The following is a 27,282-nucleotide window of genomic DNA, read 5'->3' on the forward strand; positions in this document are numbered from 1 at the left end:
AATATTAAGCCTTATAGCGAATCTGGTACAAGAGCTGTTTTGAGTAGATTTTACTGTTTGTCGTGTATTTTAAAAAGTTTTAAATTCTTAACATAAGTGCACTTTGTATAAGGTTATAAAGAAATGAAGTTTTATTACCTATCAGCTAATTTGCACGGAAAAACTTATTTTAGATGCGAAAGGAAGAATCCAAATCCATTATTACTACATCGTGGAAACTTCTAAAAGACAACTAAAATAACGTCTCTATAAAACTCTAATGTTATCATATTAATATATAGATGGGACGACTTGGCACTCAGACAAGAATGAAGGAAAAATGAATCATTGAAGCTGTTAAATAAGATGGCACTTAGAAGTCGAGGTACAATAAGGATCTAGGCAAGGCCTGAACAAAAACGATGCATGAGTGCGAGTGAGAAAGTATTCGGCACCCTTACGATCTCTTTGACACGCGCTAGAGTAAGATAAAAGGTCTACATTTGTGTAAGCTAGTTTCCAAAAATATCGCCATCAAATCGGGGCAAAACGCTTCACACAGCGTCGATAATTTGCGAGCTCGTGTTGCTAAAATTGATATTTTTGTGTTAAACATAAAGTCCGTGGTAAATATTTTTAGTTAATTAAGTAGAAAAGATGGTTCTGTGTGTTGTCTTAAAATGTGGTAGCCGTACTGATAAGCAAGAAGATGGTATAACGTTTCATAGGTAAGTTGATACATGTTCGTGATAATTTATTTGTATTTTATTATATATTTTAATATCAGTGACCTAGTGTTTTTTTGAAATAACTTAAATTATAGATATCTTTATCTAATGGTTGCATTTTGACCGCTTAAAAATACTATATAACGTAAAAAAATAGAAAATTATATTTTAATTCTGAGCGTCTAGTGCGAGCACTTTGGGCGAACACTAGCGAAATGGTCTATGGTCTCGAACATTTGTAGACGAATGCGTTTGCTCGCTTACAAACCAAACGCAAGGCAAGCGGCTTCATTTAGCAATGCAACGGGTGGCGTCTAGATGTATCTATAGTCTAAGGATCTAGGTATCTATATAGGCGCGAAATGAGAAGGTAGCATACAAGATAAAAGATTATTATGTATCATTCCTATACATGGAATGTCAGCAAGCATGTCATCAAGGGATCCTCGAAGGCAAAAGACGACACTAAAATGACCAGACTACGTTGGAGATTAGGGAGATACTCCGCCAAAATAATTAGAAAGCGACGGTGCTCGATCGTTCAGGACAAGAAAAGTATTTGAAGTAGGTCAAGACCTGCCAATGGTTGTCTAGCCAAAAAATAGTTTGAAAATACACTCGCTCAATCCACGAAGTGTCTACATGAAATGAATCCAAATATTCGCATTAATTCAAAAGATATCACATGAATTTAATCCAGCTACGTGATTCTAATCTAGGTCCAAATGAAAAAGAGGCATGAGCTTTAGTGTTTAACTGAAATTAGTCAATCAAAGTGATAATAATGATGACAATTAATATAACTATTGCTATATTTAAAAAAAATTGTGGTGATTGCTGACATTGTTAGTTTTCGCCAAGTGGGCTCCAGACTAGAGTTTGTGCTTTCAGAGAATTTTATTTGATTCTTGTGAATTCGAGATTGGTTCATTCATTTGTCGAGATTTTTTTATTTATTAATAACTTAAGTGAATATTTTTGAAGGGGGGACATGCTCGTCGAAGGTCAAAATTGAGTTTTTATTGTATTTTCAAACCATGATCCTGGACAATCCTTAAACGTTTTAGATAATCTATTTATATAATTTTGAAGCCTTATTGTCCTTCATAGTTATTTTAAACATTTGATGACTGCACAAAGTATTTTTGTTACATAAAATAGTATTCTTTTAAACCTCTCGCTCTAATGTTTTAGAATATAGTCATATTTCGGTACATAACTGTGCAGTGGTGTTAAGATTTTTTACATTTATTAATTTTTAAACGCATTTATGAAACCATTAGTATAATTTATTACGAAATAATTTTTGTAAAATATTCACGATAAAAAATTATATAGATAATCTCTGTGATCCCAAATTTGACAAGAATTAGGCATTTTATTATTTAAAAAATCGGCAAGATTAACACATTTGAAGATGATTCTAAAGATACTTATTATAAGCTATATCTTTGACCATTCAAGTGTGATAAACATCTTATGAATAATGATTGCTTTATAATAATTATTGACCTAAGAATAAGGTAGTGTTTTTTTGAAATACGCCATTTCTTTTGTCATTGCCTAGTGGTTAAGCTACAACATACGGCCGTAGCCATAAATTGACAAACTATAATTGAAATAGGGAGTAAAATGATATTGACGCGCGTGTTTGAACATGTACCGTTTAAAAAAAAATTAAAAAAAATTCTGTTAGGTACATGTTCAAACACGCGCGTTAACATAATTTTACTCCCTACTTTAATTATAGTTTGTCAATTTATGGCTACCGCCGTATGTTGTAGCTTAACCACTAGGGAATGACAAAAGAAATGGCGTATTTCAAAAAAACACTACCTTATTCTTAGGTCAATAATTATTATAAAGCAATCATTATTCATAAAATGTTTATCACACTTGAATGGTCAAAGATATAGATTATAATAAATATCTTTAAAATCATCTTCAAACGTGTTAATCTTGCCGATTTTTTGAATAATAAAATGCCTAATTCTTGTCAAATTTGGGATCACAGAGATTATCAATATAATTTTTTATCGTGAATATTTTACAAAAATTATCTCGTAATAAATTATACTAATAGTTTTATAAATGCGTTTAAAAATTAATAAATGTAAAAAATCTTAACACCGCTGCACAGTTATGTACCGAAATATGACTATATTCTAAAACATTAGAGCGAGAGGTTTAAAAGAATACTATTTTATGTAACAAAAATACTTTGTGCAGTCATCAAATGTTTAAAATAACAATAAAGGACAATAAGGCTTCAAAATTATATAAATAGATTATCTACAACGTTTAAGGAGTGTCTAGGATCATGGTTTGAAAATACAATAAAAACTCAATTTTGACCTACGACGAGCACGTGGGCCGTTAAGTTGAAACCAAATTCGGGAGTTTTTTTTAGTTCTTCTTTCAAAATAAAAACAATCAAATTCAATGCGGACTTCGAATCTGAATCTCAAATACGTGTTTATATATTCCTCGTATTTTATAAAATGTCTCAAAAGACAAACCAAACTATTCTCATTATTTGTCGAGAATTCTCTATCACAGCCTCCAAACGTACCTATTTAAAAACTCTACAGCTACAGCATCATTTTTACAGAACGATCCTGTGATAATCATGCATGTAAGAAATTACACAATGTTCAACAATAATATTGAATTTACAATTCAAGACACTATTAAACATTTTCTGTATTTTAGGATAGTCATTGACAAGATAAAACTGTGTAGCTGTAAACTGTTTTACACGAAAAATCAAATTGTATAAGAAGAAAAAGTCAAAACATTAAAGCTCCAGTCTGGTCGACAGTTCGTGAGATAACAACATACAGGAACTCGATATTGTGCAGCGATACATTTTCCTCTGTTCATTACAGCTCTGTTTTATATTGTTGTGGGTAGTTATGTATCTTTTCAAGCGAGCACTTTGAAAGATTGCTTCGGAGAAATAAAAATAATGCCGCTCGATTAAATTGGATGACGTAAATAAAGTCACTCCCCGCTTTACCGACTTCCCGTTGCAACGCTGGAGTATGCTAAAGACAAAATAATAATATGTACAATATAATAATATTGTATTACAATATTACATCATTGAAGTAAAGATTTTTTCGTAGAACTCCGCTCAGTGAATTCAGATTTTTTGCAATACGCATGGAGTGTACATAAGAGACGAGGCTGTTTTACGAAATTAGAAATACTTACCTAATTGAAAATGAGATGCATAGGTACTTTGAATGCTACTGGCTAAGCTTTGGGTCCAAACACTCCAAACACATTGAGAAAAAAATGCAATCTATTGACAAGGTACTAGGAACAAGGAACTAGGCGATCGTTCTGTCCAATATTTGCAAACCACGTCCCTCTGACAGCGCTCAAAATGGAAAAGTTTACGAACTGGAGCGCTCGACAATTTTCTGAAGATATTATCATAGTAGTTATCAAAACGGGAGAACCGGGAGACGGAACGATAATTTTATCGATCCGGAACGGCGCTCAGGTGCGCTCTAGTTAATTTTGAGCCCTGTCCTCTGGGAATGTATGAAAAATATGGTCGAGTCGGTCCAACCAGCCATTGGGACCTGGTATCGGGCCGTCCGACTTGGTCGCCACAAAAGCTATTTTTATTGCATTAAAAAATGTGCTGTCTTACTGCGGACGTGAAGATGTCGATGTTGATGTGTAAGATGTCTTGCATATAATGTTCATCAGTTGTACATTTATTTACTGCTGAATTTATGAATGGTTTATTTTATGTTATTATTAATAATCTCTTCCTGCTCACAGTGCTCACTAATGGGCACATTTTATTAAATAAGTCAATTTACAATCTTGAGTGCATGGTGACCTCAGTCTTGGGTGGGTAAGGGTAACTACTACTAAGACATTCCCAGACGTCAAAAACTGTTGATGCCTTATATCCAAACGTATTGCTTTGTTATACTCTCGATTAAGACCGAGTGTGGCGCGGGACATTTGGTTCGGTGGGTCTATGTTTGTGTTGTCCACTATTTCACTGCGGGCGTAATTAGTGTTACGATATTGTGAATAATTTATGTTGATAATTTGGTTAATTATATTTTTTACGTTTTATGTCGCAATCTTAATTAGCTAGGTACTTACCGAATGCTGTGATCATTCCAAACATGACGCAAAATAGTCCACCGATGATAGGCTCCGGTATGATGATAAAGACGGCTCCAAACTTACTAACCAAACCCTGAATGATCATCAACACAGCAGCCCACTGAATGACTCGCCTTGATCCGACCTATCACATTTAATGAATTATAATTCGGCATAACAAGTATAATACCAGCGGTTGAAAAATCCATATACACTATATTTGAGGCTCTGAGTGATGTTCATATACTCCAACTTAGGATCAGACATAATATGCTAATGCCTCAAATACATTATCATCACGTTATGTGCTGTCACAGTAAGCTGCCACTACTGGAGAAAAGTGTGTAATGTCGTTTCTCTTGGTATTTAAAATGTTATCAGGCTGATACTCCTATCCTGTAGCACATTTTAAAGTTTTAAACCTTTAAACGAACATTGTCAGTTAGCAAAATCTGCGAACCGCATGACTCGATGAATGTTTTTTTTTTGTTCTGCATGTCTAAATATTTTCAACTCACGTCAAAATGCGTTGCAAAATTGTTTCATTTTTTTTTCTCTGTGGATTTTCTATTAAATTATTATCTATGTCTGGTGTTTACGTCTATTATATAATTCGTCGGTGTTTTGTAAAAAGGGCGAATCAACCATTTAGGCGAAATCGAGATTTTAATGAAAATATAATATGTACCCCACTAGCTTTGTTGTATAAAAACGGCGAATTTTTATCTCCACAGGAAAGTACTTTAAAACGATAATCGACTAAAATTAAATTAATTAAAATTACGAAATAAAAAGCAAATGTGACATATTAGGCCTTTTAAAATATTATATAATAAAACCTATTATAATGACAGTATTCTTTCTAAGCTTTATTATAAACTTGTTAGATATTTATAATCATCTACAGGTAAAAAACAAATAAATGTCAAAAGTTAAAAATCCTCCTCCTGTAAAGTAGCATTTTGGTTAATTCGCCTTTTTTACAAAACACCGACGATATAGTCTGATGGTTAGGTTATGTTCAAAATATTATCTATGGATGCAATATCGCAAGTAATTTTAACTGACTGACAAATTTTAGTGTGCACTATTTATGTCGGATCCTACCTTAACCTTCGCCACTGCTATCTACACATTGTAGTCTTAGTTCAATGAAAACAAATACGTTTAACTGACAAAGTTTAGTATGAACTATTTATATCGGATCTTAACAGCCTACATTCACCCTTCGCAATTGTTAAGTAGTCAGTAACTAGCCCTTGAATGTCACCCTGAATCTAATTCGCCACCTTATCGCGTCAAAGTGGACGTTCCCGTGAAATATTGTTAAAACAGTCAGTGCTCAAAACACGCCTGGCGTGTGGCCGTTAGATACTTATAAATTCACTGCTGACCAGTTAATTACCACATTTAATTATCATGTTAATTGCTAGTTGTAGTAATTAACTGGTCAGCAGTGACTGTGTTAATAATTATTACTTCAATCAATGTATTGTATCTCGTGTGAAAAGCTAAATATTATTTGTACTTAATATTTACTTTCCCCGAATCCGTGGTTTTAATTAAACTGAAAATAAACCCTCAGACATAAACCCTTCCATATGTACGTTATAATATTTTCGACGACATTCCACCCTATCACGGGCATGAGAGACATTACATTTAGTAATTGATAGATATTATGGATAATGTAAACAAGAATAGATTACCTTGGTTACTCCAATGGCCCCGACATTCTCTCCGAATGTATTGGTACCATTTCCTGATCCCCAGAGTCCTGCCAGCATGGTTCCAATACCTTCCACCGCAATACCTCGGTTAATGGCGTGGACAGGAGGAGGGGGAGCATCTTAAACAAGGGGAAATATAACCATGGTATAATATTGTATTTATTCGGAACATAGTATCAAAATAGCCAATGCGTCACAATTAGGGAATCCAATCCCGAGCCAAAATTCTGATCCCGGGATTTCGGGATTACAATTTGACAATCCCGGGATCCCGGGACTGGTCCCGGGACTGGCATTTTTTCGATTGTTAATATAATTTTTTTATATTCACAAATAACATTAATAAAATCGGTCAAAAATAAATCTAGTATATTTTATACTATTTAAGACATATTATATTGTTAATATTGCATACGTTCAATCTTTAAAATACATTGGAGTAAATAATATTGTAATATAAATAATAATGTGAATTTAATATGAGATTGCTGTTTCTGATAGTAAAGACTAATCGAATGGATTAGCGAGATTTAAAATAGTAAAGCAAATAATCATGGCATACTTATGGCCTTTCCGCTTCATAAATCTTATTAGTCAGCCAAATATGAAACTGCCGTAAAACGTATGAGATCATGGTGGAATTACTTTGTTAAAAGTGCGAAGCATTGTTTTTTCAATCTTTCTCATTTTTAATAATTTATGTTAAAAAAGTAAAATAAATCGGCAACTTACACATGGGTATAAATCAAACTTCACTCAAACTCAGTTTATTTCTAATGTAGTTATTTTTTATTATAAGTATTTTTTTCTGTTATATTTTTGCTTTTATTTTATGTTCCATAAAAATTGATAAAAAAATTCAATCCCGAAATCCCGGGATTATGTTTATCAATCCCGGGATTCATAGGTATCGAAAATAGCTCGGGATCCCGGGATCCCTGGATTCGGGATCCCGGGATTGGAATCCGTAGTCACAATACACAATAAAGTACAAACTATGTTATAACCTGACTATAAATAGTGAAGTATAAAACATGCAATACACAAAACAAATACTTATTTTCTTTTCTTTTAACCATGTTCGATCATAATAGGATCATATGGGCCTCCACAGAGTAAAGATTTGTATTGACAGAATTTGTTTTTACGAGAAATGGATGTTAGCCACTTGCGCAACTTCTTAAGTCCACACTCTGACTCCAAACACAAATTAAAAACAATGTGTGTATCAGACCTAGGATTCTAACATGGGACCCGTGATATTATAAGCCGACGTGTAAGCTGCTCGGTCATCGTGGGCGACAAACAAATACTTCATTAAACCATTAAACAATTCTCCAATATAAGATTTTCTTGAAAATTGTTCCTACCTACACTAAAATATTCCGGAATATTATAAACCATATAAAAGCAGGTGAAATGGGAATGGGCTGGACATATCGCGCGACGAGTGAGCAACTGCTGGACAACATAAATTACATAATACATTAGTAGCCAACAAGCACTAAACGACCACAAAGACACCCTAAAAATGGTAGATAGATTAATTCATACAGGTCGGTGGATATACGTGGTAGCAAAGATCTACGGACCGATAAGAGTGGAAGGAGCTAGGGGAGGCCTTGCAGTCGATATACCCTGGCTGATGATATTAATTATATAAAAGAGCTCCGTGACTAAAGTTAAGTGGGAAATGCTAAACTAAATTGGATACTACAGAGAAAGTAAATTCTTAACAACATCATAATAGGTATAATGTTTTGCGAAACGAGTTGGATATCTGACGTTGCAGGATCTGGTGGGGCATCTATCCAGGATTGATGCTTGGCAACGAAGAACCGTTGAGCTTACAAACTGTTACTTAAGGAGACGATGATGACTACACAACACGCGCTAAAAATGTTGCATATTTATATAAATTAATGAGAATTGTAATAACAACTTGTTGGCTACTAGAGAATGAACTGTGTTTTCTAACATTGAGATCGTTTGGTCAGTTTCTGTTTAAGGGTGTCTTCTCGTCTACCTACATTAAAATATTGATATTAACACTTACCACACATCCTGGCAGTAGCGGGGTAATAGCTGATGGATTCAACTGTGCAAGCCAACACACCTGCGAGCATCCCAAGAACGCCTGCTAAGCTTACAGTCGGAAGACCCCACTGTCCTGATTATTAAAAAAAAATAAAGATGAGAATAATATTTTTATCAAAAAATGCATTTTAATACATTTCATTGATAACTTTTATTTTAAATAATTAATACACATATATAAACATTAAAAATATTGTTTTAGTTCTTTAGTGAATTCTCCGCCTATTAGAGCAGTGGTTCTCATGTGCGGCCACCAGAGGATTTTGCTGCGTCCACCAGCGTGATTGTCAATATTTAATTTAATTAATTAACTGGGCTAACATTAAATATGCGTTATTGGAAATGAGTCATGAGTCATGACCAAGTACTTATAAACCTTTTTAATAATACCACGTTTGAAAAATTTTGGTCAAAGTTATACGTTGACCAGGAATTAAGTCAATTCTTTGAATTGGCAACAATTGCTTTATTAATATTGTCGATTTTTCCTACTACTGTATACTGTGAAAAATCATTCAGTGTAATGGATTTTATAAAAAACAAATATCGAAGCCATTTGACAGATATAAACTTAGAAGTAACCATGCGGCTCGCATTGGAAAAAAGAACTATTGAGGAATTTCCATTTGCTTTATTTTTAAATAAATAGATATGTAGGTACCACTAAAATGTTCAAATGTCTTTTATTGAAATGGACTTGTCTTTAAATAAATTGATCCATTTTTTTAGTTAATAAAATATAGCTTTCATTTTTTCAATCACAACAAAAGTGAAATTTAGTGCGGCCACCGGATGTTTCCATCTTTAGATCTGTCAATGTCAATTGTGCGGCCACAGTCAAATTTCACGTGAGACCATTGTACTAGAGACACCTCTTGTCATATTATTAAAAAAATATTCTTTGTATATTTTGCTGTCTCCTGAATCTTGCCGCCCGGGTATTACGCACCCCCGCTTGGCGCGACCTTATCTGGTTTGTTGAGAGTGGTCGCTATTCAGAATTCTGAGTGAGTCCTTTAGGCACTCGACAGATTGTTTTCAATGTAATTTTACTTTTCGTGTGCCTCATCCATAAAAATACGATTACATGAATAAGACGTAATACGTAATTATGAAGATGGTTTAATTATGATGTATCTGAGAAAATATTTATATCTTATAAAAGTCCAGTAAAAATACATGATTTAACTTGTATTTGTATTGGATATTTGTTTGCAACACTATGAATTACATTTGAAAATTCGCAATGTATTTATCGACTGAAAATGGAGTCACGAATTCTAAAATATGTCGCTCTTATAGATCTCGCGCCCGATAATACATATTATATAGATATTATTGTAATGTTAATTATTTTTCTTTTTAAAGATCTACCTGGATATGGGAATCGAAACCATGGAGAATCCCTGATGATAGCCACCTTGAGATCTGTCCTCGCTGGATGTCCTTCAGGAAAGTGATCAATCAATGTCAAGATAAGGCACAGTCCCCACATCAATATTATTGTTAGCAAAACCTAGAAGATATAATGTTTTCCGAATAATGTGATGTTGTTTTGGTATGTACTTCCAATACATCACTAATTTAGAGCTATACCGGAACATCATAATGATTGAATCGGTAAATAAGTGAGAAAACTCAGTCGACTTGCAGATATTGGCTTATGGGTCCAAATAGGACTATTCGAGGCAACCAACAAGACGCTGCCGACTGGACGACAAGATAACTGGTCGACGTACATGAATAGAATCCATAAAGTGATACATGTACGTTACGTTACGCCTTAGCGTCCGAAATGGAAAATTTTACTAACCGGAGAGCTCGATAATTTACCGAAAATATTTATAAGTAGGTGTATTATAAAAAAGTGTGTTTGATTATTTGTTATATAGGTACACACCTACCTACCTAATTCAGTTGGTCAAATTAAATAACAGTCTTTAAACTTGTGATATGCAAGATTAGGGCATGCAAACGTCGTAAACACCGTAGCCGAAAAATTAGGATTACGACACGTCATATATATATATTTACCACTAATCTGACCAATTTCGTATCAAAACTTCAAATATAGTAAATGAATTAATTAATTTTTTGAATAATTGACGAACCGGATCGCAATATCTTTTTTTCGACGAGACGGTGCTGAAATTCAGTGCGATCCGGTCCATTTCGAGCCCTGATTATTATTCTATAAAATATATTAGGTTTATGGATACTGAACAGACTGTTTTCACATTCCAATGTTGCACCAAAATTCAGCAATATAGTTTTTTCCAACCAGTCCGATCCAAATAAGATCATATTGTTTTGTATAAACAGGTTTTATTTTTACGAGAAATGGATGTCAGCCACCTATGTCCTTAACCTATTATGTCCATACTCTGACTCATACACAAATTGAAAACAATATGTATACTTGCCAGACCCAGGATTCAAACCTGGGACCGACGACGCTATAGACCGACGCATAAGCCGCGCGGCCATCATGCATTTTCAACGATGTTCATCGTCATCGTCGAATCGACATTTTCTTGCATGACAATGAAAAGTAATTTTAAATCACTGTGGAGCTCGTTTCCAGATCCAGGACACATGTGTTGACAGTGTTATCCCTTTTCTCTGTCCTAGATATGAGTTTAACGCTTTCACGAGTAGATAGAAAAATGATCCTCATTAGAAAAAAGTATCCTCATTAGTATTAGACTTACCGGAAACAATTTAAATAGGGGAAACCATTTGATTTCAAAACCGTTTCCTTTCCTGTATGCAAGAAGTGGCACGTTGACATCAGACATGCACTGCGAGAATAATGTCAGTAAGATAAATGTCCTGGAATAAACAGAAAAATTAGTACCAATATGTAAATAGCAATTTTGATTTGATCAAAAATAAATATACCTAAGCTGAATAAAACAAAAATGATATTTAGTAATTCTAAAAATAAATTGAGATCACGGCTTGAAAATAACACAAAAGAAAACTTCGTCAATCCAAATATAAGTATATACTAATACGGAAATTTTAACCTATGCAATTACAAATCGTTCATAAGTCATGATTTATCTGTATAATCTTCGGTTCGAAGAAAGTTAGAGAAACTTTAAAAGAGCTCTCTACTTTGATTTGAAATGGAGTTTGGTAATTCGCTAATAAAAAAATGGATAAAAAGAGCTAAAAAGACTACTTAAGTTTAATTTGAAATGGAATTAAGATCTGAGCTATCAGTAATAATTATTAGGCTTAATCAGCGCTCGAAATGTACCGAAGCGCCGTTTCAATTCGTGAAATCTGTAAAATTATCGCTCCGTCTCGTGGAAAAAATATTTGACGGTGTGAGCTAGATAGGCCATATAACAAAAAAACCTAGCTCGCTTATTTTTATAAAATTTGATAACTATGTAATATATCTTCAGAAAATTGACGCGCACTCCGGTTCGTAAACTTTTCCATTTCGAGCGCTGCCTCCGTCGTTGGGAAGAATAAAACACCCGGACGAGCCTGGTGTTGGCTAGGTGGTGGTGGAGCTAAAGGAGGCACTGAACGTCGGCTGACTACCGTTGACCAGGTCGGGATGGTTAATTGAGGCTTCAACTGGTGCTTTGTGTGTATATTTGAAGTCTTGAGGACTTCGATCTCCGCACGCGAGGCTGTAATTGTTTTGGTTTTTTCTGAGAGCAAGTCCTGCATTAATGCCATCCGAAGGCTCAGGTTTTCTAATTCTGCTGGCTAGATGTTCTGCTTTTAAAAGGTTCGCGTTCATTTCTCTATCTCTATTCATATGCCAAGGCTAGTGTTGCTTGGTATACTTGCTCGTGCATTGTTTTAGGAGCAGCCTTTGAATTGAGCGCCTCTTGAATGGCCTTCAAATGGGTTATTGCTGTATTATTTTTGTCTGTCTGACCTGGTGGGGGAGTGATGGAATCTAGCAGAGCTGGCTTTATAGTGGTTGATGGGACTAGGACATCAGAGTCTGCTGGGGAATCCCGATGTATTTTGGATGAGTCTTTTGACATGACAGTCGAAAAGTGTAGGCATGTAGAATATGATAAAAACGTTAATTGAGTCATGCAGGTGTCGATGCAGTAAAATTCAACGTGAGATGACCTTATTATTGTTCTGGTGATTTCGGCAGATTTTGCCAACTGACAATGTTAGTTTAAAGGTTCAAAATGTGCTTCGGGATGTGAGCCATATCAGTCTGATAACATTTTAAACACCAATAAAAACGACATTACACACTTTTTTCCCGTAGCGGCAGCTAACTGTGACGTCACGTGATAGTCACCGACATACACCATAATATAATTCGCGCTTAAGGGTTGAAATATAACAAATTTTCAAATGAGAATTGGAGAGTATTCACAAAAATACATTGAATATAAATTCCTACCCTGAAGCTATTCCCCATTGCTTGGATGCGGCTGCTGCAGCATTCTTGAATAAAGTGAGACCGACGAGGGCCACAGTGGGAGCAATAGTAAGCGGTGTTATATATTTGAGGAGGCTGCCCACAAGTCCAGTACAACCTTTAACCGAGAAATAGAATATATTATATTATAAAATCAGCATTATGCATACCTACATTATATTTAATGTAATTTTTTTTACATTCATGCTGAGCGGAAAAGTTTTGTTCTTTATTTAAATTCAAACGTCATAAATATCAGTGAGGTGTATGGATGCATTTATGTGATACACTACTATTAGTATATCAAGATTGTAGAGCTATTAAAGATATTATTTTCTATGATGTTGTTTCATAGAATATATTAAATTAACCCGCTTACTTATCAGTACACAGCAAGGCCGTCGACTTGACTATAAATAATGGACCTTGATATACACAGGCTTCAAATAATGAATAAGCCGACTCCAAACGACTTTTGACGAAACGTCGATTTTAAATAGATTTCACATAACGTTTCCAGCTTCCATGGTGGGCGGTAGGGGTTTTAAAAACCTTTTCATTATGTTCTCATAAAATTCCCCGTAACAATTTAAATTTCAGAAAATATACTATTAAGTCCAGTAAATCTGTACTTTTTGGTTGCAAAATGTGGGGTAGAAGATATTTTTTCTACTTGTATATAACGAGTGACGGTAATGAGTGAGCAAAAAACGAGTTTGCCAATTCGGATGACTTCGGCACAACTTTTGGCGGGCAAAAAACTACAAAATTATAAATTATAATAAAGTATTTGGTAAGTAATTATTATTATATGCTTTAACTTGCTGAAATTCTCCATTTTTAAATATTATAAAGAAAAGTTACTTCCCTACTTTATAAATCACCATTACTGTGGAACCGGTGGGCGGTTAGAAAATTTTACAACTAACAGAGATACAAAAGTGGGCGGTCGGTATACAAAGGTTGACTGCCCCTGCTCTACATCATCATCATCAGCCGGAATCGATGCACTGCTGGATGCAGGCCTCTCAGCTCTCCCCACTCTTATCGGTCCCTAGTTCTTTACTGCCACGTACGTCCACCGAACTTTATGAACTCGTCTATCCAGCAGGTTTAGGGCGTCCCTGTGGGTGTTTACCCCTTGGGTGCCACTGTATGACAGCATTTGTCCAGGAGTTGTCCACTCACCACGAGACATCCTTATCCATTGGTTTCTTTTGTGATCTTTTACATAGTATTACCACACTATGTTCTGATTTCCCTAATAGCAATCAGAACATAAAAAACAAATGTGCGGCGATGCATCGTTTCTATAACAGTGGATATAGCTTACCGATAAATACCTGGAATAATGAGGAAACAGCTATAGCTCCTGACAGCTCACACATTCTGGTCATCCAGACAGCTTCGCGCTCCTGAGGAGTCATGGCACCCAACACATTCTCAGGGGGACATTTCCACTGCGGTAGACTAAGGATGGCCAGAGTCGGTACCAGAAACGAGATGGTGCCTCCTTGAACTATGGGGAGCCTGCACCCAATAGACGTTTGCACCAATGTTACCAAGCCTGTAAGGAAATGGTTCGGCCTCATTTAGATATATCCTGCAAAAGAATGACCTCAATATTTCGCCTTACTACTTACTTTAAGTTAACCAATATTTCCCTTTTCACCGTTATGTGTCAAATAATGTGATCCCGTTTCCACCATTTACACCACACCATCCGTTCCGGTTCATAAAATCCCAAAAGTATCGCACCGTCTCGTGGAAAAAACAATTTAACCGTCTGAGATAGATAGACCATTTATTATTAAAAAAATCTTACACAATTATTTTTATAAAATACATATAAAGATATTTTGATATTTTCATAAACTTATCAAGCGCTCCGGTTCGTAAAATTTTCTATTTCGAGCGCTGCACTAACATCTGTATAAACTGCACAATGTATGCAAGTAAGGTGCTACATAATTAATAATAAACATAATGAAAATAGAATAATTATTACTAAACCACTGAATTTAGGTAAAAACAAATAATACTTTGAAATTTACCTGTTACAAATATCATTGTCGTTATAATGTGACCTCTTGCTGGATCACTCTCTGCCATACAAAGAGCTGGACACAAGATGAAAGGAATCGCAACGATAGCGCCGATCATTGTAAGATAATGCTGGAAAAATATTACATAGTATTATCATTGTTATCAAATATTTTTGATTTGTCACAATAGCGACACTCAGCTAATGGTAGATAGACAGATAGCTGGTGGTGCTGCTCGAATAGGGATGTCATGCTATCGAAATAATAGAATCGAAATCGAAAGATTTCAAATCGTTGGAAACTTGTTTGGTATTTCTTGCCACAAACACATAGTCAGAATATTCATCTTACCTGAAGTGCCATAAAAATGCACAGGTACCAGGGAGGGACGTCATCGATGCCGTAAGTAATGTCTGTTTTCTTATCCCTATTGGGCGGTTTTCCATTTGGTGCTGGAGTATCTTCATGCGACTGTAAAAAAAATCATTCATTCATGTAAACAGGGGGAGAAGACGAAGTTTCCATTTTTCTTTTGGTGTTTCCAAAAGTCTATATTTTCAATGAAAAGTATCATTACATCCCCATATCTTATAAAAAATATAATATTCGGCATTGAATAAAAAAAATCAGCTATATACCATATTAGTAATATCATTACATTCAGGGCTTGCAATGGACCGGGTCGCACCGGAGTGCCGCTCCGTTTCATGGAAAAAATAATTTGACCATCTGAGCTAGGTACCTACGTCATAATATTTAAAAAATCTAACATACCTACATATTTTTATAAAATTGGATAAAATAAATACATTAATAGTTTCAGAATATTATCGACCACTCCAATTTGTAAAATTTTCCATTTCGAGTGATTTAAATTGATTTAAGTTTAATAGTTGGTAGCGATATTTTTGCGTAAATTAAACACCTTATATAACATGATTATTAACAATTATTCTGGAAATAACAGACTTGAATCTGTCGCTTGGATAAAAGCACCATACAGTGTAAATGTGAGTTTGAATCTAGCTCGGTCCATTTCGTTCCAAGAATACTAATATTTATTTTATAATACGTTACTAATAAATTCAAGTGTATTGTTAATCTCTATCAAATATTGCAACAGGTAGGTGCCAAACCTTCATATTATTATGATACCATGCCGAAATTAGTCTGACATGTTTGGTGAATACAAAGAGTTTGGACTAAAACAAACTTTTCTTATGAATTTCTAGTAGAAGAACCTACCACTCATTGAATCTGTAACAATTATCTATAATCTCTATATATATAAAAATCTCGTGTCACGATGTTTGTGGTCGAACTCCTCCGAAATGGCTCGACCGATTTTTATGAATTTTTTTATGTATATTTGTTAGATATGAGAATAGGTCAACAAGTATATTTCATACCGCTAGGTGATTAGGGTATCTCTATCCAGAAAAATTTTCTTTTATTTTTTTGACAATTTTTATTTTGTATTTTTTTTATTATTTGACATAAAAAAATACCTATAACTCCAAATTTTAACTCTTCTACCCCCACCCTCCCATTTTTTAATCGCGATTTTATTATTTTTGTATGAACAAATTTAACCGTCGTTCGTATTTCAAACAGAACGCAATTATTTATGTTGTTGAATGACAGATGGCGCTACGTCCGAGAAGAATTCAAGAGAAGCGTCGCGTCATTTTGACATTTCATTCGGCATATCACAACGCAGTGCGTGCAAAATTTTGTACGATTTATTTTAATTTATCAATTTTTATGTGCGTGTATTACAGTGCACAATGCCAGCAAGACGCAAGGGGGGCCATTTAGGCCGTCGAACGAATAAAGCAACAAACATGCAAAATAGTAGAGCAGAAAGAACAGACGAACAAATCCAACAAGAGAACAAAAACGTGCGTGTAAGCATGTCGCAATTGCGTGCATCTCAATCATAAGAGGCACGAGCTGAACGAAATCAACAACGACAATTGGAACGAAGCCAAGCGCGCGCCGGTTCGTAGTTAACACACGCAGAGCAAATGACCGACAACGCCAACAAGTACATCGAACATTTACATCCGCTTCGTTCCTTCGTCTCGCATTCGAGTACGAGCCAGATATTGAATATTCCGCTCATCCGAAAGTGCTGATTGGTGCTATGGACAAAGAATGTCCCCATTGTCATGCGCTCAAATTCAAACATGAGTCAGCCGGGATGTGTTGCGCATCAGGAAAAGTGCAATTACCAGAAATTGAGATACCACCAGAACCATTGAACGGCTTGCTCATCGGCACGGTTCCAGATTCAAACCTGTTCCTGAAGTCCATTCGCACATTCAGTTCATGTTTCCAAATGACTTCGTTCGGAGCAACAGAAATAGTTCACAATACTGCGGCAAATGGTCAACAATTCCATTCTACGTTCAAAATCAAATCCCAAGTATACCACAAAGTAGGCTCATTGCTGCCAATGCCAAACGAACCACATAAATTTTTACAAATCTACTTCATGGGCGGTGAGGATATCAATCATGTGGATGCACGTTGCGGCTACAATGGACTCAATTCGCCTATTTCCAGGCGCATCGTCGGCGAACTGGACGCCCTGTTGAATGAGCACAATGAATTATTGAAATTCTTCAAAGCACACATGCACGAATTGCAAAGTGACAATCACGCTATTGTCATCAATTCTGATAAAACACCAGCTGGAGAGCACTTGCGTCGATTCTATGCACCTGTTGTTGACGACATTGCTGGAATTATGGTTGGCGACCGCACATCGACGCGAGAAATCGTGATTCGAAGAAGAAACAATAATCTGGAGTTCATCGCTGACACACACCGTTCATACGACGCTCTCCAATATCCGCTAATTTTCTGGAAGGGACAAGACGGATATTGCATAAACGTTAAACAACGAGATCCTGTCACAGGTAATTCATTCATTATGAACATCATTAGTCATTTTGAATTGAGAAAATGAATGGTTGATGTTTTTTGTTTTTATCGGCGGTCATCGTCGACAGCGCTCTATTCCTCTTTCTGTCATAGATCCCATCCCCACACACTTACGATACATTCGTTATTTTTTATTTAACAACCAAAATATTCACTAGAAATAATTTATATGGCAGAACAACGTTTGCCGTGTCAGCTAGTACTTTATATATTTTTTATGAAATTGGAGACAAGAATATAATCAATTTTATTATTGTAGTTCATTTCATGTGAATTTATGTCATGTAATATTGGTACTGTGAATACAAGTCAGACCATTAAAAATTAATGAATAGGTACGTACTCAAAGGATATTGATTGCGTCGTTTTAAGTACTCATATATGTAGTCATAGTTGAATTAAATTAAAAATATAAATATTTTTTCCACGGGGTCCCCCAAATGTTTCTGAGAGTAGGGTAACCAAATATTTAAATCCGCCCCTGGTAATAATTAATAACCTGTGCCTGTTATTTTAATTATTAGTACCTATGTAGTAGCCTACTTTCCGTTTCAGTTTAATCAAAGAGATTGAAGAGGAGTCCAATCTCTTTGAGTTTAATATATTTTTTTATATCTTTCGGTAGGCACCTTTATTAAAATAGGTATTTGGTAATAAAATTGTACCGCAGATGCCGTCATGAGCTTATATATTTTTTTTTCAGTTTCAGTTTTTAACAGTTTATTCCATGTAGACTTTATAATAAATACTTTGTTCTGTCGGCGCATAGGATTTTCGATCAAATAATTATTGTCAATTGAAAATTTGAAATTGTCATGCATTTTTATGCATCATTATCACAAACTAAGATTATATTAGGTAATATTAGGTTTGGGTAGGTTAGGTTAGGTTTGGTTTGGTCTAAAACGAAAGTTATAAAATTTCATGACGGCATCTGCGGCACATTTACCAAATATTTATTTATTTATTATACAATATTGAATGTCACTTACTATTGATTCCATGGAAATATTTGCACCTTCCATAATATGACAGCTGGAACGCTAATGAGGTTACTGAAACAATAACTCAATTATTACACTGTCGATAAGTAATCATTATAAATGCAATTTAATTGTTCAGAACCTATTATTTCACGCCGTCATCTAACTAACTCTACTAACTCCTGTCTCGACTAATCGCGTAAATTATTGTAACTAGAGTGCGAAAAGTTTAAGTTGATGTGCGGTGGCTAGAAGAACTAGAATCCCCTACTCTCGCGTTTCAGTTTTCAGTATTCATTCCCCTCACCTTGAACGCATAAATATAAGTTAATTATAAATTATTAGCAAGTTCAAGTAAGTTACATCATAAAAAATATTGGAGAAATCCACGACGTCGGTTAGTAATTCAAGTAATAGGTATCTACTTTGATTAATAAAAACAAAAACCGATTGCCAAAGTAGCTTGATTTAGAAGAACGCTGATGAGTAAGTATTAAAAAAGCCAATAGCTAAAATTTGTCGCAATTAGTACTTACGTCACCTTGTAGCATGGAGGTAATGCACAGACGGGGCGTAAACCCAGGAGATGCAGGGTTCGATTCCCTGCCGGGGTGGCTTACTTTTTTCAAAAAGATTTTTTCTATTGGTTATAATATATTTTCTCAGAAAGTGTTTTTCAAAAATTATGTATGTATATCATTGTATTTGAAATTTGCGAAAACATATACCTATTTAAGGAAGTGGGAAATAATGATTGGCCTCACATTAAACTTGTCGGTTGGATTTGATTATTTAATAATATGTTGATTTAGTAATAACACAATCAGTGACGTCCCTAAGACATACGTCGCCCTTAAATATACTGAAAATGCCACTCTTCCGTATTTAAAGAAGTAGGTGCCTATATTTAAAAAAAATATATACTTACATATATTTCAATGGATAACAAAATTTAACGAAATTTAGCTCAATTTAATCAATATTCATTATTGATTTAGAAGTGGGAATTCTGTGTCACCGCAGTACCTACACATCGGATTCGGAATAGTATTGATTATAGTCGGCGTTAATGTGTTGTAAGTTTGGTTTTAATGTTTTAATAACATAATTATAATATTACTAAGCGTACCTGTGTGATTTTTATTTATACATATTGTTGCTGATGATAGTCGTTTTTGCACTCAAACATCACAAATATTTTAAATATTATATACCGTGGCTATTCTGCGAATAAGCATTAAGTCAAAAATACTAGTTTTGAGATAATCGAGTTTGAAAGTTTGGACGGTCTTAACTTTTTTTTTATATATAAAAGGCAAATTCCTTTCTGCGATATTTCTTTGAGTATGACTTAGTGCAGTTTCGCATGCAGAATTTTGTGAATATAGCCTGAGAATGAGAGAAGCAAATGCACTAAGTCCCTTTAGTGCCTTTTCTCTGAATATATGTATGTCTTTTTGACTTATAACATAAATTATCTTCACCAGTTTTATAGATATGACTGTGTGTGTTTTTGTAGACTATAGAGCGTACTCTTAATAAGATTACCTCATTATTAAGTCAAAACAGCAAAATTTTGACTTAGTGCTTTTTCGCAGAATACCCACGAACCTACTAGGTACCGCATATTGGTTAAATGCTTTTATACAATCATAAATTCAAACGTAAAGTTATTCAAAGTGAGCTCAATTATTATTGTAATTATTTATAATCAGACTAGGTATACGTTTTTATCAAATTTTCACTATTTAATATAATAATAATATGTTATTATTATATATTTTGTAGCGTACTTCATAATTTGCATGGAAGCCAACATTATCGTAATAATGCCTGTAATGTTATGTAAATGCCTATAATCTAAGGTAAATGCACTATTTTGTTATTTTATCATAAAGTAGGTTCCATGACAAAACAGAACAGTGACAAAACAGAACGTGACAAAACAGAACATGATAAAACAGAACAACGATAAATATAACTATGACCTTTCAGGAAAAATATAAATTTAATATTGAAATTGTCCTATCTCTATTATGTTGATAGATTTTTAATAGCACAGATTTTCAATACACAATAATAAATCAAATTATATACCTACCTAATTTTTTGCATTCCTAATCGCTAGAAAGCCTCAAATAAACGGGACTTTGCCGGCAAGCTTAGAATATCTCATCTTAATCAATATAATATGTTCAAAATGATTGGGTGACTAGGTACAACGAAATAATGACCTAACCTAAGCTAACTTAACCTAACCTAACCTAATCTAACATAACCTAACCTAACCTAAATAGATTCCACATAAATTAATGTTTCATTTTTCCCCTGGCTGTTCTGTTTTGTCACTGTTCTGTTTTGTCACGTTCTGTTTTGTCATGTTCTGTTTTGTCATGTTCTGTTTTGACTTGTTCTGTTTTGTCCGGCTTTTCAGCCTTTTAAAATAATATATCTCTTCGACAACTAGAAACGTTTAAGTATTTTTCAAAAAGTATTTTTACATTGTTCTGCTAGGGTATTATGATTAGCTATTCCGCTTTCCATTGGTGATACTATTTTTAGGGAACACTAAAGTGTAGGTAGAGCATCACACTACCCTTAACTTTACTGATAGGTATGAGGGCCCATCACACATCCTGACCTGGGGGCCCGCATCAGGATGTGGGGGCCATGGCAAATGCAAATTACACCATAACAAATGAATTAGTAGGTACTTACACAAAGTATATTGGCTGCATCGATTGAAGATTTTAAGAAATGTACATTTAAAATACATTTACGTATTTACGCCATTTTTACATGCCTACCTGGCTAAATTTAGTTCAAATCAACTTAGGTATTTTTATACGGGGTCCCCAAAAATGTTACAGCGAGTCGTGTCTGGAAACTTGTACGTATGCAGTTCGCCGAATCGCACTTCACCGTAAAATGTTGATCGGAAATATTATATGGCCGTATAAATTATTAACGCTTTCGCTGCTGAATAGATAATGAGATTTTAATTGCCCCCTTTAAAATGTACGTTAATTACATCGATCGGCCGCCCGGTCATTACGCACCGTGTGCGTCTTCCGCGTCCAAAGTATTAGACCATTGAAGTTAATCCCTCCAAACCAAAACCCGCCATGCACCACACCCGATCTTAATCGAGCGTATCACGTGGCCCTACATTGGCGATGTGAAGCATCTAGTTCAGTTTTAGGCCGGGAATGCCCTAGGAGAAGATACCCAGGACTAAGGTTGCTACGCTCAAAGTGAGCTCTGACTGAGTTTAAAGATACTTTCTAATGCAAAGTGTCGGGGGGAGAAGAGCATAGGGAAATTATGAAAATAAAAATGATTCTCGTGTATATATAACAAAAATAATGAAGCTAATCATACGGACAGCAAAAATTATGTGAACAGATCTTGACGCCCGCAGTAAGACGCCGCAAATTTTTTAAATGCAAGATAATTGGCCTTAGTAGCAACCAAGTCGGACGGTCCGATGGGCCCAACATCTGGTTGGACCGACCTGAGCATCTCCTCCCGTTCGGAGCACATTCTAAGACATTCCCAGAGGATATGGTTGGCATCCTGAATTTCCCCTCCGCATGGACATGTCGGACGGCTTACAAGTCCAAGCTCAAAGAGCTTGCCAGCGAACCCGCCGTGTCCAGTCACAAATTGACTGGTGTGATGGTCAGGAGTCAGATATTTGGTTATCTGCAATCGCCATTTAATATTTGGAAAAAACATATATGTGTTCTGGCCCTTGGTTGATTCATCCCACCGTCGCTGCCAGGTCTTCCACGCCGCGTCAAGCGTCATGAGACGTATTGTCCGCTTCAACGAGGTTACTTTTTCAGCAACAAGCCGAGGAGGCGGGGCATGGTGAAAATCACCAACAACTGTCTCCTCACCTTTGAAGAGCATCATTGACGCGCCGCTGACCTGTATGTGCAGATCTAGTGGGAGAATGCCGGCCAGGACCGGGAGCGCGACCGTAGAAGTTGTTCTGTATGCCTTGGTTATGGAAAGCAGCGCGCTGCGCTGTCCGCTTAAAAGAGTGCTTCTAAGTTTTACACTTTTCGGGATACGCAAGTACCATCAAGCATATTAAAGACCGTCCAATCTCTTTGAGTCGTATAGTACTGACTTAAAATTCATGTCTAAATAAAACACGGTTCTTGTCGGCTTACACTTTACAAGTTTACAGGAAGCCAGCAGCAAACCAATTTTGAAAATAGGTGATAATATACTGGATTATTTGTTAGGTTAGGTTAAGTTTTCATTCTTGAATTCATGAATTTTGCTAAAATCAGCTATGATAATTGAATAATTAATGTTCACATTGAATCTAATAAAATTGGAGACCGTGTGTAGTATACGGTCATCTCTTTCCGATAAGAAAGCTCACGGCAAACTGTGCCACGATGAAATGTTTTACGTACAATGTACATAGGTATAACCGCAGCGACTAAATTAGAATGTCACCGAATAAGAAAATCCGCCCCTGGTAATAAATAACATGTGCAGCTAATTTAATTATTAGTACCTATTAGTACTCTAATATAATTATATTTTACATCTTTATAGGCACCTTTATTAAAATATTTATTCGTTTATTATACAATATTGAATGTCACTTACTATTGATTCCATGGAAATGTTTGCACCTTCCATAATGTGACAGCTGGAACGCTAATGAGGTTACTGAAACAATAACTCAATTATTACACTGTCGATAAATGATCATATTGATCATTATAAATACAATTTGTTCAGAACCTCTTATTTGACGTCGTCATCAGACTAGACTGAGCGCGTAAATTGTAACTAGACGTGATCTTCAATCAAATAATTTTATTATTCATTATCTCGAGATAGGTACTCTTTCGATATTATTGTTGTCTCAACTCGTTTAAACTAGGTATCTACTTAATAATACATTGCTGGAACTAGTAAAACGATATGCATTCCTTATTTATGATTGACTAAGCCAGCGGCATTCAACGCCGGCGTTGCGACTAGCCTGCATGCAGGGGTTCTTAAACAGTTCATAGCAAAAAGTTTTTTTTAAAAACGATCAGTTTAGTTGTCAATTCAGTCGAGTGTAAACGCAAAAACTGAATCAAGCCGAAGGAGACGTGGCCGGGTGGGTTTACCGACAGTTATCGTATCAGCTTTCAGAGTTAGGTACCAGTGAAACTTAGGTACGTGTAAACAAACGCCAGAGACAGAGTTATCTAATTGAGATTATCGGAACTGTTTATGCTTATTGAAAAAGAGTGAAAACCACATAACCAATAAATGAAAAGCTTCGAATAAATCCAATTACGAAAAATAAGTATCTTAATCATAACAAGCTCCCTAGAAACCTAATTAATTTAGTTAGTATACTAACTATTTAACGAAATTAATCTGAGCCTTTAGGCATGACCGTACTACTCGTATTTAGTCGTACTTTTCATAATACTTTTATAATTTTGATTGAAATATTATTTTTTCTTCAAATATAGGTAGGTACATACTGCATTAAGTATACCAATCAATATGTTTAGAAAATTTTAATAAAAATAACATTCATTTATTTTGGTTTAAAATACGTAAATATCTTCTTCTTCTTCGGCCATATCTGCCCCCTTTTTGGAGCATATGGACACCACGCGGCGCCTCCAAGAATCCCTGTCGCTCGCCAGTCTTCTTGCTTCGTTCCAGGTCAAACCAGTATCCCGTAGCTCCGCCGTATACACTCTATAGATCAGGGAGGGGCAAACTGCGGCCCGCGGGCCGCATGTGGCCCGCCGGGTATTTTTTTGCGGCCCGCCATCATTAATTGTACTTCTGATTACGAATAACTTTTTTTTATATATTTTTTAAAAAATATTGACAATATAGATTAAAATTTGAAGAATTTCTTGTTTCGTAAATGTATTATCTCAGTACGTCTTCCTCGCGTCTCGTCTCACACTATGTAACCACTATTTTCTACGTTGAACATCGACTTCAATAGATATTGATAGTATGCCGACAGAGCTACAACTTGAGATTATTGATCTGCAGTATGATACTGATTTAAGAGAATTCCATCGTCGTGAAGAAATCTCCAAATTTTACAATGCCCTTAATTCAGACAATTTCGACCAACTTAAAGATTATGAAAGAAAAATGTTCGTTATTTTTGGATCAACCTATATACGTGAACAAACATTTTCGATCATGAACCTCAATAAAAATTCTTTACGATCAAATATCTCCGATGCCCATTTAGAAGCAGCTTTGAGAATATCAACTACAAAATTAACACCTGAATTTAAAAAAAATGTTAAAAAAGGTACATCAGTTTCATTCTTCTCATTAATTTTTTGTAATGTTTATTTTTCGTGATAAAAAATAGTGTATATCTAAAAATGGTATTTTACTTGCGGCCCGCCACTCATTTTTAATTCTTGAATTTGGCCCTCCATCCAAAAAGTTTGCCCCCCCCTGCTATAGATAGTATTCAACGGCCTTCCAGGACGCCGGAATCTGGTCGGCTTGAAGAACAGGCAAGCCAGGTTGAGGTTCTCTTCTGGCATCCGCAGCACGTGGCCGAGCCAGGTCCAACGTCGCCTCTTCACTCTCAGCGTGATGAGAAGCTGCTTTGTGCGTTCCCTTATCTCCTCGTTGCTCCTAAAGTCAAACCCAAAGCACACCCAGTATCCATCGCAAACATCTGTTTTCGAAGCTACGGTTAGTATACGGTTGCTCTGAGCCTTCGTAAGGTGCCATGATTCGCTACCGTAAAGCAGCACCGTCAGAATGCAAGCGTCGAATAAGCGGCATTTGGTTTTGACCGAGTACAATCGTGAGTCCCAGACATTCCGCAACGAGTTGAATGTTGCTCCAGCCATTCCCATTCGGATAGCGAGCTCTTTCTGCAAAATCCCATCTCACGTGATGTGTACCCCCAGGTACATGAAACTGTCGACGCTCTCGATGCTTTGCCCCTCGCTAATCAGAGGAAAATCTGTATCGGGACAGGTGCTGTTACATAAAACCTTGGTTTTCTTGGCGTTGATTTTCAAACCATCTGATGCAACCCGTCGATTGTCTCTTGAATGCCCTCGAGTGTTTTGTCGAATAGGGCGGCGTCATCGGCGTATTCCGGGTCGCAAAGCTTCACCGTAGGGGTACCTAACAGGTATTCCTCGGTCGGGTGGTATTGACTTCCGTAGTATGAAGTCAACGAGGATGATGAAGAGAAACGGAGCAAGGACACAACCCATCTGACTCCGGTCGTTACCCCGAACCATTCCATGACAGTGTCACTAATTCTGACACAGCATTCGCTATTCTCGTGCAGGCATTTGATTATGGCAATGATCTTGGGGGGATCCCGTATGCTCCCTATCCTCAATTTTATGAACCGGCAAATTGAAGCAGCAGATGAGGCAGCAAGCATAAATGACACCAGAAAACTCTTCCGAATCACCCGTGAAGTCTACGGCAGGTGACCACCGACTCCCGGAGCCATTCGTGGCCCCAGTGGAGCAATAGAGTTTGACGCAGAATGCGTCAAGAAGATTTGGAAGAATCATTTCTGCGGAGTGCTGAACCGCCCACCCCCTTTGGATCCCTTCGACATATCTGCGGAAGCTTTACTTTTGGACATTCCCCGAGCGACCGACATTTCCGAATGCCCGCCCACGCACACCGAGATAAAATCGGATATGAAAAGGCTCAAGAACGGAAAGGCACCGGGTGAAGACGGAATTCATCCTGAATTCCTCAAGTACAGTCTGAGCGCAATCTTGCACCCTATGTTTCATCTGATGACAAAGGTGTGGGAAGAAAAGCGCTGTCCAAGGGACTGGGTGAATAGTGAAACCATCACACTTCACAAAAAAGGTGACCCTCTTAGCTGCGACAATTACCGAGGCATTACGCTACTCAGTGTTTCGGGAAAGATTTTGGCAAACATCCTCTTGATGAGAATAAGGGACCCAATAATGCACGTCCTCATGAAAAACCAGGCCGGGTTTCTACCTGGACGAGCGTGTGCAGACCAAATTCACAACCTTCGATGTCTTCTCCAGCATAAGCCATGAGCTGAACAGTCCGATGACATAAATATACATCGCTGTTAAGTTTCCCAACTGAATTGTCAACGGACAACTGAACTGACGTCATCGTATGCGTTTCCAAAGCATTGTAAATCCGAAAGCCAGTCGCCATAGAGTCCAGTCTCTGCCAAACTAT

At 36.1% G+C, this 27,282-nt stretch overlaps 1 protein-coding gene across 1 annotated transcript in view; it reads right to left on the minus strand.

Moving 5' to 3' along the window:
* The window catches only part of LOC147070077 (solute carrier family 23 member 2), a 42,193-nt gene extending 18,175 nt beyond the window's left edge, over window positions 1-24,018 (minus strand). Inside the window, exons 1-10 of the mRNA XM_085949462.1 lie at window positions 23,692-24,018; window positions 15,479-15,598; window positions 15,137-15,257; window positions 14,416-14,649; window positions 13,065-13,200; window positions 11,383-11,503; window positions 10,046-10,187; window positions 8,631-8,744; window positions 6,554-6,693; window positions 4,842-4,989 (exon numbers count right to left, since the gene is read on the minus strand). Coding sequence (XP_085805588.1) covers window positions 4,842-4,989; window positions 6,554-6,693; window positions 8,631-8,744; window positions 10,046-10,187; window positions 11,383-11,503; window positions 13,065-13,200; window positions 14,416-14,649; window positions 15,137-15,257; window positions 15,479-15,598; window positions 23,692-23,724 — 1,309 coding nt within the window. The 5' untranslated portion in view covers window positions 23,725-24,018. The remainder of the gene's footprint in view (window positions 1-4,841; window positions 4,990-6,553; window positions 6,694-8,630; window positions 8,745-10,045; window positions 10,188-11,382; window positions 11,504-13,064; window positions 13,201-14,415; window positions 14,650-15,136; window positions 15,258-15,478; window positions 15,599-23,691) is intronic.
* Window positions 24,019-27,282: the final 3,264 nt, after the last annotated feature.

Source organism: Rhyacophila brunnea, unplaced genomic scaffold, assembly GCF_057557595.1.
Source record: "Rhyacophila brunnea isolate RB1 unplaced genomic scaffold, BYU_Rbru_1.0 scaffold_22, whole genome shotgun sequence".
Lineage (NCBI taxonomy): Eukaryota > Metazoa > Arthropoda > Insecta > Trichoptera > Rhyacophilidae > Rhyacophila > Rhyacophila brunnea.